The following is a 21,016-nucleotide window of genomic DNA, read 5'->3' on the forward strand; positions in this document are numbered from 1 at the left end:
CATGCAGATAATCATCTACTAATCAAGAAGATTCAGAGGCAGTTATAGGCCATAAATAGTAACTAATGTCTAGTTACAAGCATTCTTCCACCAAAATGCACCCCTCTTGAGCTAACAACACTTCAAAAGTCCATTAACACAGTGAACAACAGAAGCTTTGAACAGAAAGAAGGTATCAGACATCTGGAACTTTTACATCATACCTACCTGCAAAAGAGATAATCAATAACCTCCTATTCGGCTACCAGTCCACTGCTTTCAAGTTTTTGGTCTGCAATGGTTTTATACAGACATCTCAAGACAACAACTCCAGAAGAATTCCATCAGCAGAAATACATAACATATATTCATGGCTAACCATGGGGTGGACAAACTTTTCTTCAGTGTCAAAAGACTTTTATGAGAACAAAATCTGAACAATATAAGTATTACTGTTACAATAGACTGCAAGTTACCAAAGTCCTTAACACAGTAAGATTAAACAGTTGCATTGTTATCTGAATAACAGATAACAAATGATTAAAAATGCAGTTTTATCTCATCACATCCTAAATAAGAAATGTTAGCATTTTTACATTGGCACCTCTTTCCTTTTCAGTGTTTGGTTACAGCTTATGACAACACACTGTAAATAAGTCATTCTTTTCAAAATGTTAATGACTCTGCACTACTAGTTACATGGATTGATCTCCACAAATTCAGACAAAAACTTCAGGATAGCTGTGATGATGTGATGTATTGCCAGCTATGCCACGAGAAGTAGGGCAATGGATGCGTAACATATGCCAACATAGCTAGCTGGAGTTTTGTAAAGAATCACAGGTCATTTCTATATCAAACCGATTTTCACAGGTGCTTGTGATGACAATGTATTTGTAAAGCTCCTTATATTAAAAAGGAATCAACAGTGGATCCTGCTGGACAGAAAAAAATACACTTTTATGGCAAGACTTACTGTAACTGTTGAAATGAATATATTGTAACAGAGGATACTGGAACAGATTAAGTTAATTTCAGTCCAGCTATCTTTGAAAAGTAGTCTGAAAATTAAATGACATGGTTTATGCCATAAAAACTGTATCTTACAGTTCTGATTTCAGCCAGAGAAAAATGTCTGTGAAAACCAGGACTAGGAATCCTACTGTATTGTCCTTAGGGGTGAACTAATTGCTACCCTGAAAGGGTGGAAGTTTTTGAAATGGTTTTACAGCTTCCAGATGCTACAACACATCTTAGCAAAGCACTATGTGTTGTATTATTACACAAATGTGCTAGATTCTGGTTCAGTTGGTAGTAAAGGAGGTAATGTGGGAAGCAGAAGTCAGATGAACAGATGTGTGTGATGTCATTCTGGAAGCCAGCACTGGAATGATGTTTTAATACTAGATGAGACAGAAGTCTCAGTGCAGTCTGTTTTTGAAACCTGACAAAGAAAGATCACGCACCCACTTCATCTTGCCTTGCTTTAGTAAGTAACCAGGGAATAGTAATTCTTTACATCAGTCAGGAAAATATAGTGAAATTAGTTAACTACCGTTTTTCTGTATCTGTGCAAATCTCTACATCTGTGTTATTTTTAATATTTCCTGTGACTGAAACTCTGGTGTTTTCTATAAATAGATATTTAGTACTTTCATGTTCTTTTAATATTTATTATTAAATATATTTAAACATTTTATTGTGGCTGGTGTTTTAGAGAATATTTTAATATTTCAGAGTACTTATATTTACTTGGGGACACTGTGGCCACTCCTGACAGCCTTACTGCATTGATTTGTATTAGTATTAATTTTACTAAGTATAAATGGGTACCCTTGTAAGAGCCTTACAGCAGCTGGCTTTGGAGTGTTCTGGTGAAAGTATAGCTGGCAAATCTGTGCGTGTGTGGGGGGGGGGGAGGGATCAAAGAGAGTGTGTGTCAGCTACTTGGAGCAGGGACACAGAGCGCTGGTTTCACAGAAAGGGTGCTGGAGGACTTGGCCTGGAACACTCGGCTGGGGACTCAACTCTACAGCTGTGCAGCCCCAGGATGGGAGTAAGTTCCCTGTGTGCTCTTAAGAGTAATTGTGCTTGCTGCAGAGAGCTCCATCTGGAAATACTGTGTGTATCTATTTTTGTTCCAAGTGAATGTCCCTTACCAGTGTTTGTGCTGAAGATTGAGACTCTTTGATCTCTGTCCCAGGAGGAGAGATGTCAAACATTGGTGAGCAGTGGTGTGGATTCTAACTGAACTTCTGTAGCCTGTAAGCAGTTGTCACTGAAGGTGTGTGTGTACTCTCAGCAAACACATGGTAAAATGCACAGAGCTTCATTTTCACAACAGTTTTATTTATTTTTTGTTAGTTTAGTCAGGGAAAGCATGCAAAGATGTCAGCAGAGGATTATGGCAAGCTGGCAAAGAACCAGTTGTCCAAGGTGTGTGAAGCCAAAGGATTGGTGCATGTCAACCTGACTAAAGAGGAAATTATTTCAGTCTTAGTCACAGCTGTAGCCCAGACCAGCAATCAGGATGATAACCAGTCTGATGATGGGGATTTGCAGCCCTCAGAAACAGCACAGTTCACTTTTTCCTCAGAGTACTTAAAAACTCATCTGGAATTAAACAGAATTGAACTGGAGGCTAAACATTTGGAATTAGAATCAGCAGAGAGACTGTGGTGTTTGGAGGCTGAAGAAAACGAGAAACAGAGTCAACATGAGAGGGAGATGCTGACTCCTTGTCAGGGTCATGGAGGTAATGGGGAAAGGAATAATCGAACTCAAGAAGCAATAAAGTCAGTAAATTACTTCCACAGTTTACAGAGGGTGATAATTTTGATAATTTCATATATTTGGCAAGCGTATCTAAACACTACCATGTTGACCAAGGGCTTTGGGTACCGTTCCTTACCCCCTTACTCCATGGCAAAGCTGCAAATGCGGTTTCTAAATTGTCCGATACTAATTGTTTAAACTATGATAAAGTTAAACAATGTGTATTTGAATGTTTTAAGTTAGCGCCTGAAGCCTATAGAAAAAAAGTTTTGTGAGCAAAGACACAAGGCAGATGAAAGTGTATGTGATTATATTGCGAAGTTAAGCACTTATTTTCAAAGGTGGGTGACTGGATGTCAGGTCACCTCTTTTGAAAGGCTGGAAGACCTTTTAGTGAGGGAACTAGCCCTTAGCACTTTGCCTGAGGACATGAAAATCTGGTTGGCAGACCAGGAGTGCAACTCTGCAGATGAGCTGAGGAAAAAGGGGATTTCTACTTAGCAAGCAGGGCATCACTGCACAAGAAGGGGATGCCCAGTGCTGCACATGGATATAAAGGAACCCATGGTGGGCAGCCTAAATCACCCCAAGAGAGTCTACCAGTAACCAGGAGAAACCACTAGTTCAGGTACACAGCCAGGATCAAGGGTTAGATGCTTTAAATGTAATTAGTGGGCCATGTAACATACAGATATCCATGAAGGCACGGTGGGGGAGCCAGGAAGTGGGAATATCAGTATGCTAGTGGTAAGGTGTCTGGAGAAAACACAGGTATCAAACTATTAACAGAGTTTATATCTTACCTTAGTGGATGGAAAACATGAGACACACAGCTTCTGACATAACCATTGTGAAGCCTGCAGTGGTTAAACAGGAGTACTTTCTTGGACAGACCACTCCAGTCAGAGCTTTAGGAGGGACCCCATTTCAAATGCCTTTGGCCAGGGTTCACCTTGACTTGGAGGGTGGAAAAAGAAGCAAGCAAGTAGGTGTGTTTGAGGATATCCCTGCAGATGTCTTGATAGGGAATGATTTTGATAATGCAGTACCTTGTGTGCATGCAGTTACATGCAGTCAGGCTTGGAGACGGGACTGCGGGGCTGGTAGCCTGGGGAGACCCAGAAAGACACCAAACCTGAAGCTGGGGCTGGTGATTTGGCTATTTCAGGGAAGGAAGCTGCCCTGCAGCACTGTGCCTGAAGAGGAGCCACGGCTGCTGGTAGGCACTGATGTTCCCTTGGACAAAGTGACTGCAAGGACGGAGGTGAGTGGTGCTACCTAGGTTGACAGTGAGGCTGGCACTGCTGTCACGATACCAGACTTCCTGTAGAAGGGGAACTGGGAAAGGTCATAAAGGTAGAATTGAGATAGTGTAGGTTCACTAAGGGTTGAAGGAGTAGCTAATTTCACCTGATTCTAAACAAAGAGGTAAGTCTGCATACTGGAACAAAGGGTTGCTGTATAGAGAGTGGACTCCTGAGAGAGGACTAGAGGGTGAGGTAATACAACAGTTGGTAGTCCTCAGAGCCTACCATCTGGCACTTCTAGCCATAGACCATGACATTCTTTTTGCAGGTCATATGGACATAAAACATACCAAGAGGCATATTATGTAGAACTTTTATTGGCCTGAGATTGCAAGGGATGTAAGAAGATACTGCAGGACTGTGAGCAGTGCCAAAAAGTAGGCAAGGCAAGAGGCAAGGTCAAAGCTCCTTTGATGACTTTGCTTGTGAATGAGGAGCTGTTTCAGAGGGTAGCTATGGATATTGTGGGGCCTCTGAGTACCCCAAGTTCCAGGAGGGAAGAAGTATATCCTGGTGATAGTAGATTATGCTACTTGATATCCTGAGACAATGGCTCTGTCCTCCATCAAGGGAGAGAAGGTAGTAAATACTTTGTTAGATTTTCAGCAGAGTAGGTTTCCCAAGAGAAATACTGACTGAGTGAGGTGCCAATTTCATGTCAGACCTGCTGCTTGTCTGTGGGAGTGCTGTGGGGTGAAGCACCTAAAGACCTCCGCCAACCACCCTCATACTAATGGTCTTGTGGAGAGGTTACACTCTACACTAAAGACCATGCTACTGGCATTTGCAGACCAGTTTAAGAGAGAGTGGGAGAAATATTTGCCCCATCTGCTGTTCACATACAGAGAGGTACCCTAGAAATCCACAGGTTTTTCACCATTTGAGTTGCTGTATGGGCATAGGTGAGAAAGACATTTAGACTTGATTTGTGATGAGTGGGAGGGTGAGTGTGAATCCCACAAGGAGTCTGTTGTGGCATATGTCCTAAACCTAAGGACAAGGCTTAAGAAGCTCAAGGGCTTGGCCCAGAAGACCCTGGCAGGGGCTCAAAGGCAGAAAAAGGTCTGGCATGATAGGAATGCTCAAGCATGGGAGTATGCTGGTTATGTGTTCATTCCTGTAAGACACAATAAACTGCAGGCAGCTTGAGAAGGACCCTTCAAAGTGGTAAGGAAGGTCAGTGAAGTTAACTACATGGTAAACCTGCCAGGCAGGATGCAAGGGCACAGACTGTACCACATTAATATGATGAATCCTTACCATGACAGGGAGGCCCTGGTGCTGAGTATTTGCAGTGGATGATAGGAGGAGTCTGAGGGAGATCATTGGCTACATCGGGCCAGCCAGCAAAATGCCAAGTTATTAAGTTGGAGCTTAGGGTTGCAGGCATATGACATGACAGTGCAGCAAAATAGTGGGGTCAGCAATGCCAGTGCAGATGGGTTCTCAAGGCTGGGTATGGTTTAATGTATTCCCAGACAGGCTCACTTCTCTCAAGCAACATTTCTCCAGGGTCACTTAAACTAGCTTGAGTCTTCAAAGGGGGAAAGATGTGATGATGTGAGGCACTACCAAATATGCCAGGAGAAGTAGGGCAATGGATGTGTAACATATGCCAGCATAGCTAGCTGGGGTTTTGTAAAGAATTATATGTCATTTCTATATCAAATTGATTTATACAGGTGTTTGCGCTGAAAATGTATTTGTAAAGCTGCTTGTGTTAAAAAATGTACTGAAAGTGGGTCCTGCTGGACAGAAAAAAAATCACCTGTATTTCAGACTGTATTGTAACTGCTGAAATGAATATATTGTAAAAAAGGATACTGGAACAGAAGAGGTTAATCTCAGTCCAGCTAACTTTGAAAAATAGTCTGAAATTAAATTACCCAGTTTATGCCATAAATATTGTATCTTATAGTTCTGATTGCAGCCAGAGACAAAATGTCTGTGAAAACCAGGACTAGGAATCCTACTGCATTGTCCTTAGGGGGTGAACTAATTGCTACCCTGGAAGGGTGGAAGTTTTTGAAATGGTTTTATAGCTTCCAGATGCTATAACACATCTTAACAAAGCTCTAGGTGTGCATATTATCACACAAATGTGCTAGATTCTGGTTCATTTGCTAGTAAAGGACATAGTGTGGGAACCAGAAGTTGGATGACCAGATGTGTGTGATGTCATTCTGTAAGCCAGCACTGAAATAATGTTTTAATACTAGATGAGACAAAAGTCTCAGTTAAGTCTATTTTTGAAACCTGTCAAGGAAAGATCACTCACCCACTTCATCTTGCCTTGCTTTAGTTAGTAACAAGGGAATAGTAATTCTTTAGATCAGTCAGGAAAATACAGTGAGATTAGTTAAGTACTGTTTTTCCGTATCTGTGAGAATCTATCCATCTGTGTTATTTTTAATATTTCTTGTGATTGAAACTCTGGTGCTTACTGTAAATAAATATTTAAGACTTTCATGTTCTTTTATTATGTATTAAATATATTTAAATGTTTCATTGTGGCTGGTCTTTTAGAGAATGTTTTAACCATTGAGAGTATTTATATTGATTTGGTGACACTGTGGCCACTCCTGAAAGCCTTGCTGCATTGCTCAAACACTACCATTTGTATTAATATTAAGTTTACTCAGTATTATTGGGTACCCTTGTAAGAGCCACAGAGTAGCTGGCTTTTGAGTGTTCTGGTGGCAATATCTACATTATAGTCTAGGCAGCAGGGGCATAGCTGGCAAATCTGTGCCAGTCTTTCCCAGGTGTGTGTGTGTGTGTGTGCGTGTGCGCGTGTGTGTGTGCGTGTAAGCAAAATTTCAAAGTGTGTGTCTGTGTCAGTTACTTGGGGCAGTGACACAGAGAGCTGGTTTCACAGAGAGAGTGATGGAGGATTTGGCTTGGAACACTCAGCTGAGGACTCAACTCTATGGCTGTGTTCACTAAGGAGTCTTATTTGAAGGCTGGTGTGAGAGAGAGGAGAAACCCAGCCCCAGGATGAGTGTTCCCTGTGTGCTCTTAAGGGAAATTGTGCTTGGGGTAGAGAGATGCATCTGGAAATACTGGATGTATCTATTTTTGTTCCAAGTGAACAACTCTCACCATGTCCATGGTGAGGACTGAGACTCCTTGATCATAGGCCCAGAGGAGGGACGTCACAATAGCTATACTACTATACTACTATACATATTACTAAACAGGAAGCAATCAAAATTCACTGAACTAGGTAATATCATCTTTCCAAATGGCAAAAAACTTTGATCTGCATCTATGCATCTGACAGCATGGCTATCGAAAACTATAATCTACCTGGGAATAACATTCAAATACAATTTCATCTGCAATAAACACATCAAGAAACGGTTAAAAAATGAAGAGTAAAACTACACATCAGCAGTATGCTAGAATGAACACAGTCTTAAGAGGTACATTAGCTGGGCTAAATATTATCTGCCAGTGCCAATCATCTTTGCCAACCTGGCATAAACCAGTGTAGAAAAACATTGTTACAGCTCTCAGAAGATTTTTCAGATCACTACATCAGGTATTAAAAAGGGGACAGCCAGAAGTACACAACAAAACTACCTATGCAGTAATTTCTCTCTCTTTTTTTTTTTTTTTGCTTGTAATCTGTTGTAAAAGAACATGTCATCTATTGCAAGATCACTGTGGTAACATATCCCTTCAAGAGAGATATATGCTCCTTTTCAAAATGCAAGCAGCAAATTTACTGATTTAAAAAGAACCACCTGGGCTAGTTACAGAGATCTACTTCAGCTATAACACAGACATGAGACATAAATGCAATCAAGAACATAAATACAAACACTATGAGAAGACAAATACACAATGGCAAAACAATTCTCTCCACTTTTAAGACAGACATATCAACAACAGCATAGAAAAATGTAATTTCAGTAGCAAAATAAACAAATTAAAGCAAATACTAATATGAAACAATTCCATGCAAATGAGACTGGAGTGCAAGCATTATTTACTTTTGTAAGGCAAATTTATTGTACTTGCAAGGAATAATGCCCATACAACAACTGTACTCCAGAAGCCTAAAACAAACTTCCTCACAGTCAAACTGAAAAGTATTCTACATTCAAGATATGGCTCCTTAGGTATATAAAAAACACCATGCTTTATTAACATGGGGTAACACAACCTCTCTCTCTTCTTCAAGGCACCCACAACCTCCAGCTCAGTGCTTACAAAAATACAAACCAGCCCCTCTCAGATGTTACTGCATATAAGTAAATAATTCCCTTTCACCGAGATAAACTGTACATACTTAAAGTGGTAGACAATCACAATGAACTCAGTTATGACTCATAAAAATTAAAGGATAATGTAAACATAATATACAATTACTGATGAGAAGTCTTCCTACTACAGTTGTGCACATACTTGGCTATTTGTAAGTAGCATGTAATATCCAGTGTTTCTTATTGCAAATTATGTTTTACTTTGATTAAAAATGTAAGTGTGCTGTATTTCAACTGGTCCTGAAACACAGATTTTCTCCGTACACTTTCACAAGTAACAAGCTCTGCAGAGACAATTTACACACAAGGTTAAGTAACTGAAACAAAAACGAAACAATTCATATAAATACAGTTTTCATCTGCATTTCACAGTCTTAGGTACACTGATGCATCTGCCTCAGTGATACTTACTTTGGAACAACATCAAACCATACATTCATAGGTGTATACATTCATAGGTGTGTGTGTGTGTATGTGTGTGTGTGTGTATTTATATATATATATATATATATATATATATATATATATATATATATATATATATACATACATTCATAGGTGTGTGTGTGTATTTATATATATATATATATATATATATATATATATATATATATACATACACACACACATACACATACATGTGCATCTATATGTACATACACATATATCGAACACACACATATGCACAGCAAAATATACAAGTTTGTGTGTATATATATTTACATATACATTATACACGCATATGGCAAATTATATATGCACAGATATATATATATATATATATACATACATTTATGTGTGTGTGTGTGTGTGTGTGCGCGCATTACACGCTCATCACGCACACACAAATATGTATTACACGCTCATCACGCACACACAAATATGTATTACATGCTCATCACGTATATATATATATATATATATATATATATATATATATATATATATATATATGGCGGCCACGGTGGTGCAGCGGTTAGCATTGCTGCCTCACAGCAAGAGGTTCTCCGGTTCGATCCTCTGCCGGGGTGCCTTCTGTGCGGAGTCTGCATGTCCTCCCTGTGGTCGCATGGGTTTCCTCCCACATCCCAAAGATATGCTGTAGGTGGACTGGAGACACTAAATTGGCCCTAGGTGTGAGTGTGCGTGTGTGTGCCTGCTGTTGAAGGTTGGGCGCCGGGCTGGCTACTCGACACCGTAAAACTCCACTGCCAATCATGAGTGGACAGGTGATCCGCTGTGGCGACTCCTAACTGGGAAAAAAGCCGAAGAATAGATATTATATATATATATATATATATATATATATATATATATATATATATATATATACACATACACACACACTCACACACATATAACTACAAGGAAAGGGTTGTAACAAACGAACAGCATTAGAATAACTTCCTTTTAAGTATTTATGTATTCAATTATTGTCATTTCTTCACTAGATAAGTGTCCTAATCATCTTTGTCAACCATGAATTCATGCCACAAGTTTTGTTTTTCCTTTCCATTTTGACTTTGTTAACCTCCGCTGACAGTTAGAAGGCTAAGTATCCTCCCTTTTGAGCAAGTAAATCAAAAATAAATCTTAACTGGTGATTCTACAAGAACCCCCCCACACACACACACACACACACACACACACACACACACACACGTGTATATTTCGCGTTTCCCAAATGACAGTAGCTATAGTGGAGGACATCTCTCATTGCAGTAAGGGCGAAAGAGTAAACATTAATCACTGCACAGCATTACAAACGGCCCGGTTTTCTAATGATAGTGACAGTCCCAGCAAAGGCAATGTGCAATTTTAGTGCAATGCAGGTTGAAAGATGTCCTGTTGAATTAGTCAGAACTTGTTGTAAGATAGCAGAAACACCCCCTTTTCTTACACCGACCTTAAAAATGAGAGTAGGGGGCATTGCGAAAGCAAAATATTTCCTTTAACTAGATAAATATTACTTCATATCCTTTGCAATACGCTGCAGTCTTACGCAAGCAGACGTTTCTAATTCTAATGTGAGCTACAGGCACGGGTTCTTTCCTTAGATTGTCTCATAAAGAAGCCACCTCACACTCTTAAGAGTGACATTACGCTACAAGGCGATGGGAGATTCAATTCAAACTACATAGTGGGAAAGTGTAACACTAACAGTAACACCCATCAATAATTTATGGAACTGTGTATGTAAACACAACACTGGTACGTATAGGGGAAAGCAATAGTGGCACTACAAAAACATGTTTTCAGAAGTGTAGCATTAACAATCCTCATTACAAAAAAATAATATGAGTACTTTTCTGATTTACTATATTTACACCATCACCTGCGGTGCTGGAGAGAAGAATAAAAGTAAATGTAACCGAGAAACATTAGCAACCCCTCCCCTTCTAAAACGCCGTCTTTTAAGAATACTCTAAGCCTGAATAAATCCATACAGCCGGTACGATCTTCCCAAACTTGTTGCTCACTTTCAGTAGTTTTCTTACCTGAAATCTGAAGCAATATTAGGAAAGGTGCGATGAGATAGCCCGGTCTCGGCATTTAGATCCAGGTAGGCAGCAGCAGCATTCCAGTGCATCGGAGTGGATCCGGCTGAGGCTCCACACTACCTTCTCGATTCTCGCTGCTGTTGTTGCTTTTTTTTCTGTCTGCGTCGGTTGCGACTCATTGACAGATCTCTGTGGCAACAGGCTTTACCAGCGTTGGCCTCACACCGCTGCCAAGCTTACACACTGACAGGTGGACAGATGGATACACCGCGGGTGGGAACTGTTGCTTCTGCGCGAACAAACGCCTTTCCAACACGGACAGTTTCTGTGCCCGCTTTTGACGCGATATGTAGGAGCTGATATACAGGGTAAAAGCTCACAACCCAATATTAAAGAAGGCGCAGCCACCCCCTTCCAGCCTCCTCGTTTGACAGGTTTTGGTATTTCTCATAAGGCAGTTACCATCCTTAACAGGCGTGAGCGAGAAGAGAACCGCGCGGGGGAAGAGCACGTACCTTTGACCGGTAGGCGGGGCCCTGCTTATGTCGCTGCCTGCCTTGGAATATTCAGGGGCGTTCAAACCGGGGATACTGCGCTGTTGTTTGGTCCATGACTGTGCTTTGTAGGAATTTGAAGCTGTGTGCGTTATACAAAAATCAGGACACAGTTCAGTGCTTTGCACTGGAAATGACAATTGTACTTTATGTGTTCCTCTTCAAAGGCGCAAGGGAACTGGAAACTAGCCCATCAAGCAATATTGCCTTAAATAGCCCAGAGTTGTGCACTCATTTAATGTTAGGTAGTAAATCCATTATGTTTTCTAAAAATGCCGTTTTTCTTCTTCTAATATGTAAATCTATTATCCAGACGTTACAAAAGCAGAATACTATACGACTACTAAATGAGCGTTGCAATCGATCATTTCCTATGGCATGTTAAACAGAGTGGTAAAAATAGTTCACTCAAGGATGAAACCTGGCATCTCTCTCTCGCTTTAAATTATCGGGTTACTAAATATGATAAAGCAATCATTCACAATGGAGATAAAAATTACAATAGAGGGCTAAATCTTTGCACCAGAACTGTGTCAAGGTAACCATAGTAACAGCGTACCCCATCCGAAGGCCTTCTGCTTTGTTTAATGTCAGTTGGTGAACATCATCAGTGATGGTCACCTTTCCGTAGGAATTGTTTAAACTATTTTACGCATAGGTGTTCCAGCCGGGCATATGGTCTAAACCACACGTTTGTCATGCAACAAATAAAGACACACCTGTCCCATTCTACCACAAAATAGCATTCCAAAGAGTAAGGCCCCAGAATTAATGACATACTAAAGCATTTGCATTTTTAAGAAGTCTGTAGTTCCTTTAAGTAAGATTACTGACACTGTAGCAGTGCAGCACACGCACTTACATATCATGTGCAAGCAGATCAAGTCTAGTAAGGGGATTGTTTAGACATGTCCTGGGCCATGAAGATGCAGCAAACAAGATGTAGATCTTGTGGAATATGAACATTTTATCAATAAACAAATAACACAGTAAGAGAGAGGATCAGAAGCATAAAATCTTGCGAACCAAAATCTGTGACGATTTAACTGTGCACAACCGCTAATAATTAATATGTTGGAACAGTGGGTATGATCTTTTAGCCTTTAGCACTGTCACAAATAATAATAGTTATCTGTGAGTTCATTGGCCTTAAGAGTATTTAGCAATGCACACTGCTGACTTGAGCTATGATTAACACCAGCCACATTCAAATAACATCTATTCTGTACAGCAACAGGCAGAGTTAAACCCAGAGGCTCTCTTCACTCTGGTATAAAATCCCAGTCCAGGTTAGGCAGAGTCCCTCATTGACTCTCTTCAAGAGGAATCTTGATGAGTGGATGGAAGATCGTAGGTTTACCCCGGGTATCACTTCTGTGTCACTGCTAGACAGAGGCACAGTATACTAACCTCGAAAAAGGGCATAGCAAAATTCATTTAAAATGGGTGGCAAAAGCCAAACACACACTGGCTAGGCTTATAAATGCCCTAGGGCAGATAGCCTAGTATGAACCTATGAACCTATATGTGTGTGTGTGTGTGTGTGTGTGTGTGTGTGTGTGTGTGTGTGTGTGTGCGAGCAAGCGTGCGTGTGCATGTGTGCGTGTGTGTGTGTGAGTGGTAGTTATTGTCTATGACAGAATAATTAAATACTTATTTTATTTATTACTATGCATGTGTTGACTAGCTTAGTGGCTGGTCAAAATTTCTTTGCTCCCACAACCTGGACCACAGGCATACAGCATAGAGCATAAAATATACTTATATAAATAAATTATGAACACTTTATAACATTGCAATAAATATGTCATATATACATTTGTTTCAATAAATATGTCCAGCAAGCAGTACACACAAGCATGCTGAAACCATTACAAAATGTCATAGCTTGATCACTGCTTATAAAAGGAACATTTGACAGTAAGGCAGTTCACTGAAGCTATTGGATTGTATTAAGTCATTTAAATGTGATTTCAGTCACATTTTCAATGATGTTAGGTTGGGTAAATTATGTACCCTTGGTGATACTGACTAGCTTGTGAAATGCCCTAGTTGTAGTATTTTGGGTGCATAAACTAGGAACTATTGTTAATTAAGAGAAGAAGAGTAAGTGAAGGACTGAAACTTAAAACAAAAATCTAGAGAGTCACATAAAATGAAAACGGAAAGTGTTGCTATTATATTAATAGGGATTCTGCTGCAAATCTTGAAATGGATGATTTGACCCACATAACTATCATCTGCAAAAGTCTTCTTCATGGAAACATCTGTATTTCATAAATCATATATCCTTTTGCATTTCTACCTCTCCTAAGCACCACATTTGGATGGTGTAACTAGTAAGTGGTAGCATAGGGCTTTCATTTCAATAGCATTGACTAAGCAACCCTTCCCTGCAGTGTTGGATAGCATGTCTTCTTAAAGTTGCTGATAGAAAGAGGGGGAGATGTTAGTTCAGAAAGATGGGGAGATGTTAGCTCCCTCAGATCTTTCTAAGCCATCAAAGAGACACTATTTCTGTTCTGGCAAGCTTTACTCGAGTAAAACATTTAATTGATTCTGCTTATTATTGCAGTGTTTAACAACATAATAACTGCTATGATACTCAAGTATTTAAAATATGACAGTTATTCCATCCATCCATTCGTCCAGCTATTATTTTTTTTCTAAACTACTTGTCCTAATGAAGATAATTTTTGATAGCAAGCTGAGTGGGCTAGACTAGATTACTCCTTCCCTAGCAACATTCTCAAGCTTATTCTATAAAGATCTGCAAACATTTCCTGGCAAGCTGAGAGATAGTTTCTCTATTATGTCCTGACTAAGGCCTCTGGCCTCTAACCAGTGAGCCATGCTTGGTACACCTGCTCTGGGAAGTAGCTAAGGAGCATTTACAATAGGCAGTCCAGACCTCAAATAATTCTTCTGACCATGTAAAAGCTGCTAAGAGATCCTCCTGGAATGCACAAATCCTCACTCTTTCATAAAAAGGTCCAGCAATCATGTGAAGAAACCTAATTTCTTCCACTTGTTTCTATGATCTTATCCTTTCTGTCATAGTTATAGGTGATGACGGGGACATAGACTGACCAATATAAGCTGAGAGTGCTGTCCTTTGACTCACTCATCTCTTTGCCACCACAGTCCAAAGCAACCCACACTACTGCCAATGTATCCATCTTCTGATCAGTCTCCAGATCCTCAGTACATTTACTTATAACAACCCTTCCACCTGAGATAACTGATCCCCTATCACTTCCAAAGGACAGTCACCACTTTCCTGGGAGAGAACCAGGACTTATTATGACTTGGAGCTGCTGATTTTCATCGTAGCCACTTCTCATTCAGCAGCAAGTAATTCTGGTTCATCCAAGAGAGTACAGCCACTTGAGATTAGTAGGAAATATCATAGGAAAAAGTAAAGATGCTCTCATCACCTCCCTAAACTGGATAGTTTCCAGATGGTGGCTGTGTCTTGATATCCTTACCATGAAAATTACAAATGGGGGGGGTGAGACACACTCTTGGCAAGTCCCACACTCACCTTGAATGTGTTTAAATGATGAGAATGTACACATGACTCGTACTCCACTTGGGAGCACCTACCACTGTCACTCTTCCCATAAAATATTAATACACATATTCCTTTTATAAGTCCAAAATCCCATGGAGACAATATTGGCAAACTCCTATATCCTCACCAAAATATGTGCAGGGGCAAAGAGTTGATCCACTACACCATATCTAGGAGAGAATCTGTATTGTTCATCCTGAATGAGAGGTTCAACTTCAGGATGAAAATTTTCTTTCCAGCACCCTGGGATATACTTCCTCTCCTGGAAATGTTGTTCCATCATAAAAAAACAATGTCATGAATGTTCATGCATTATATTTGGTGAGCAGTATTTCAGAGACAGTTTGTGTTCCACACTCCTTTCAGCAGTTATTAAGGTGTTTATTCCAGGTCACTGTTATGAAATCTATGGAGTTCATGTGGAGTTGCCAGATTCCCAACTGCTGAAAAGTCAGTGCTTTAGTCTTTTAAAACCCTTTCCTTTGTAACAGGTACTCAAAGCATCTGGAACTTGTTGAAACGAGGCATGCATTCTCACAAAAATGATTTAATGGATGGTTTCCTTTGTAACAGTGACTCAGATGGTTAAGACTTGTAAGAAGAATGTGTATATGAGGAATAAAAATTTTTAACATGGATGAATCTTTCTGTTGTTCAGCTCATTTGTCTCTATGTACAATGCAAATGTTTTGCATTGAAAGTGAAGGTGTACACTTTCATTTCACCTCAGAATCACACATTTTATTTTGTGGGTAAAAGGCACTATCTTGCATCAAAATGGCTTTACATCAACAAGTGAAAAAGGTGAAAATCAGCAGATCAAAAATTACTGTTTTTTTCACCATTAGATTACGGTTCAGTGGGGATTGGGTCCTATGCCCTTTCCCCAGTGTAGCTTAGTCAGCGGAATTTGGTAGTAATCTTTTATTTGTCATTAGAAAAGAGCCCCATGTCTCAACAGGGTTCAGTTATTTTGAATGATTATGTGGCAGACACTCTCAGGGGCTGTAGAGATATAAAGCTGAAAATAATAAAAAAACAGCAATCCCTTTGCACTATTTCAATACATTTAGTGCTTCCATCAGTTATAGTAACAAACTTCTTTGGAAGAAAGACAACATTAAAAAGTGTCTTAGAACACTATATCAGTTCTCAAGACAGACTGAAAGCAGTGATGCCCATAATATAAGAACACATGGGCAGAGCTCAAACTATCCAGCAAGAGATGTATAGTGGAAATGCAAGGATTAGGAAATTTAAAGTTGGAGCCCAGGTGCTAGTTTGTTCCCTTCAGCTGAGAATAAGCCCATCTGAAGTAATAAAGAGAGTAAATGAGGCAAACTACAGGATTAGATGGGTAAGAGAAGACCAAAACAGATATACCACATAAAGATTTTGAAGGTGTGGAAGGATGTACAAACTTCAGTAGCTAGATTAACAGTAAAAATTAGTGAACCTGGTAAAGAAAGACCGGAGTCTATGTCTACAGTTCAGATAGATCATACTCCAAAATATAGAAACAAGAAAGAAAAGAATTTCAGTTAAGGAACTATGATGTGTTTTCAGAACTGCTCAGCAAAACAAAACTGATTTAACACCATATTTATACTAGTCCCGGAGAGATGGTTAATTTAAAACTATATGGAGCACCAGAGGTCAGAGATAGAGACATCACATGCAGAATATAAAAAATGCTTAATATGGGGGGGGGGGGTAATAGATGAGTCTAGAAGTGAATAGATCAGCCCTATAATATTAGTCCCAAAACCTAATGAACCATCTGTTTCTGTAAAGACTTCTAGAAGTTTAAACAGTACCTCCAAATTTGATAGTTATCCTATGCTATGGTAGTTGAATTTTAATAAAGAGATAAGAAATGGGAGATTCTTGTCTTCACTAAATTTGGCAAAAGAGCATTGGCAAATTACCTTAACAACTGAAGCCATAAAGATAACAGGCTTTTTACAATGGCATGTTTCAGTATACTGTTCTCCTCTCTGGGTCATATGGTGTAACATTTCTGTATTCATGGATCGAGTTTTAAAATGCCATAGTCAGTGCACTGCTGCTTACTTGGATGATGGTGTTATTAACTCCAGTGACTGTGATTCTTATTTAGCTAAACTCTAGGCGATATTAGATGCATTAGATGCATTAAGATAGGCTAACCTAACTGACAGGCAGGCCTGCTAAGTACTTATGTACACCATTTAGAAGACTAAGGCAGGATATGAAGTTAAAGTAACCACTTTAAGGAGAGCCATAAGGCTTTTTTTATTACACTAGGAGTATTGGAAGTAATATGCAAGACTACACTGAACTCCAGGTGAATGGTACTAACTATTCTGATTCTGAAAATATAGCCAACATCCTAGCTGACAAATTCAGCTCTCATTTTAAACCTTCCGCTCATCATCATAGTCATTCCCTTAAATCACTAAACTCCTCTTCCCCCCCAAACTACTGTGGGCTAGATCTTAGAAACTCTGTCCAAAACTTAAAAAAAGAGCTCTTTGGGCCCTGACAATGTACCAAGCTGCCTCCTAGTTAGTACAGAGTGCAACATTGCTGAACCAATCCTAAGGCTTTTAGCCTTAGTCTGTCCACAGGGTATGCACCTGACCACTGTAGTAAAGTCCTCTTTGGGAAACTCCACAAAGGTGGCTCCACAACTGACCCTGGCAACTATCATCTTATTAACCTCACTATCATCATACGCAAAATCATAGAACTTATCTCGGTCAGTGACATAAACAATGAACTTGGTGACCTAAAAGCCCCTGACTATAATCAATTTAATTTCAGAAAATGTAAATACATCCTGCTTAATCTAGTTAATTTATTTTAAAGTGTAACTGATGACATTGACAAAGGCCAGTCCTTCCATAGTTCTTATCTGGACCTTGCTAAAGCCTTCGGTATGATTCACCAAGCTGGCATCATTGGCAAAGTCACTTGTTGAAACATAAATCCCTACATCATCCATTGGGCTATGGACTGGCTCTCTAATCAAATGCACTCAATAGGAGTTGGAGATACTTTCTCTTCTAATAGGTATGATACTAATGGTGCCCTTCAGGACTCTGTCTTGGGTCCTCCCCTCATTGGCTTCTCCTTCTCCAATAAGAAAGCCAGTGTCAAAGTTCTATGGCTAACCAAGTTTGCCAGTGTCTGTTAACTGCGTGCTATTATTGACTTCTCATTAACACTCATATACTCCAGGACCAAGAGGGGCTTGGTATACCCAACTGTCATGAGCTCAATACCACAAATGTAGTGTAGTTGCCTTTGGGAAACATGTCTAACAGACTGATTACTACATGATCACTCTTAAGATCAACGCAGTCATTAAAGATCTAGATACCCTAGAATTCATTCAAATTACTGGAGGGTTGGCTTTGTTAAAAAGTTTTTTCTGTCAATCATATAAGACACTTCTCACTGAAATATAATATGAATATATCTGAATTGAGGTAGATCCAGTCTCTTTGACCCTTATTCTGTTAATTTTCACCTTCATCTGATTCTGAAGGTGTCACCTAACATTGAACTGAATCAATACAGGACTTAAAGATCAGTAGTTTCCTGATCCCTTAATTGATTTGGTTTCAGATGCACTGCAGTACTGATAATCTGGCTGCACTGGTCAGTTTGTGAAATTTGTCACTGATTGTACTTGATCATTTAGCACCTCATCATGTGCATTAATTTCTGCTCACATCCAGTGAAAGGCAGTATGTTTGCAGCACACTGGGAGGATGCCTGACATGGTGATTAGTTTGCAGCACAGGTGGAGGAGGCCTGACATGGTGATTAGTTTGCAGCACAGGTGGAGGAGATCTGACAAGGTGCTTACTGTGTAGCACAAGCAGAGGAGGTCGGACATGGTGTTTAGTTTGTAGCACAAGCAGAGGAGGTCAGACATGGTGTTTAGTTTGTAGCACAGATGGAGGAGGTATGACATAGGTTCATAGGTTCATAGGTTCATAGGTTCATACTAGGCTATCTGCCCAAGGGCATTTATAAGCCTAGCCCATAGTTATGTGGCTTTCGCCACCCCTTTAGTTTGAATAAAAACTATGCCTATCATTTTTCTGTGCCTCTGTCAAGCAGTGACACTGAAGTAATCCCTGGGGTATATATGGTGTTTAGTTTATAGCACAGATGCAGGAGGTCTGACATAGTGTTTAGTTTATAGCACAGATGGATTAGGTCTGACATGGTGTTTAGTTTGTAGCACAAGTGGAGGAGGTCTGACATGGTGCTTCATTTATAGCACAGATGGAGGAGGTATGACATGGTGTTTAGTTTGTAGCACAGATGGAGGAGGCCTGACATGGGGATTAGTTTGCAGCACAGGCGGAGGAGATCTGACAAGGTGCTTACTGTGTAGCACAAGCAGAGGAGGTCAGACATGGTGTTTAGTTTGTAGCACAGATGGAGGAGGACTGACATGGTGTTTAGTTTATAGCACAGGTGCAGGAGGTCTGACATAGTGTTTAGTTTATAGCACAGATGGAGGAGGTTTGACAAGGTGTTTAGTTTGTAGCACAAGTGGAGGAGGTCTGACATGGTGCTTCATTTATAGCACAGATGGAGGAGGTCTGACATGGTGTTTAGTTTATAGCACAGATGGAGTAGGTCTGACATGGTGTTTAGTTTGCAGCACAAGTGGAGGAGGTCTGACATGGTGCTTCATTTATAGCACAGATGGAGGAGGTCTGACATAGTGTTTAGTTTATAGCACAGATGGAGGAGGTCTGACATGGTGTTTAGTTTATAACACAGATGCAGAAGGGCTGACATGGTGTTTAGTTTATAGCACAGATGCAGGAGGTCTGACATGGTGTTTAGTTTATAGCACAGATGCAGGAGGTCGGACATGGTGTTTAGCTTGCAGCACAGGTGCAGGAGATCTGAAATGGTGTTTGGTTTGTAGCACAAGTGGAAGAGGTCAAACATGGTGTTTTATTTGCAAAACAGGTGAAGGAGATCTGACATGGTACTTAGTTTCCAGCACATTTGAAGGACTTCTGGCATGGTGCTTAGTTTGCAACATAGGGGGAGGAGCTCTGCTCATAGCTCTGAATTTCTATGTACAAAAAATCCGGACAGAGCTGAAAACAATGGGGAACAAAGGCCCAAAACCAGAGGTACATATTGAATTTTGCTCTTATTAACTTAGAAAGTTGCTAGAATAGTGGGTTTATCATTATCATGCATTTTTCAAAGGATACAACTTCTGAAACTCAAAATAAAAAAAAAAAAATATATATATATATATATATATATATATATATATATATATATATATATATATTGTTTACTGACCATGATGATTTGCCAGAAAAACATTCATTTTATGAGGAAAACACCAAAAGTATTTGGCAAAAATTTGGACTGTTGAGCGGTATGGGTCTGATATGGTATTTAGTTTGCAGCACAGGTGGAAAATGTCTGATGTGTTTAGTTTGCAACACAGGTGGAGGAGGTTTGACATGGTGCTTAGTGTGTAGCACAGGTGGAGGAGGTTTGACATGGTGCTTAGTGTGTAGCACAGGCAGAGGATGTTGGATATGGTGTTTAGTTTGCAACACAGGTGGAGGAGGTTTGACATGGTGCTTAGTGTGTAGCACAGGTGGAGGAGGTCTGACATGGTGCTTAGTGTGTAGCACAGGCAGAGGATGTTGGACATGGTGTTTAGTTTGCAACACAGGTGGAAGAGGTCTGACATGGTGCTTAGTGTGTAGCACAGGTGGAGGAGGTCTGATATGGTGCTTAGTGTGTAGCACAGGTGATGGACATTGCACATGGTGCTTAGTTTGCAACACTGGTGCAGAAGGTCTGACATGGTGCTTAGTGTGTAGCACAGGTGGAGGAGGTCTGACATGGTGCTTAGTTTGCTGCACAGGTGCAGTAAGCTGTATAATTTCTCAGAAACAAGCTTGCCAAAATGAGACTGCCATTCTTCTCCATACTACATCAGAGCATTGTAGAATTCAGGTGCAAGAGACCCTTGTATTTTGTTCAGTGGAATTTGGTGAGCTAACTTTGA

The 21,016-nt window shown here is 40.0% G+C and overlaps 1 protein-coding gene across 1 annotated transcript in view; it reads right to left on the bottom strand.

Annotated features, from left to right (window-relative positions):
• LOC122806225 (interleukin-20 receptor subunit alpha-like) overlaps positions 1-11,427 on the bottom strand; it is a 764,186-nt gene extending 752,759 nt beyond the window's left edge. Inside the window, exon 1 of the mRNA XM_044076474.1 lies at positions 10,831-11,427. Coding sequence (XP_043932409.1) covers positions 10,831-10,885 — 55 coding nt within the window. The 5' untranslated portion in view covers positions 10,886-11,427. The remainder of the gene's footprint in view (positions 1-10,830) is intronic.
• Positions 11,428-21,016: the final 9,589 nt, after the last annotated feature.

The sequence above is a fragment of the Protopterus annectens genome, chromosome 1.part1 (assembly GCF_019279795.1).
Source record: "Protopterus annectens isolate FY-2018-M chromosome 1.part1, PAN1.0, whole genome shotgun sequence".
Taxonomy (NCBI): domain Eukaryota; kingdom Metazoa; phylum Chordata; order Ceratodontiformes; family Protopteridae; genus Protopterus; species Protopterus annectens.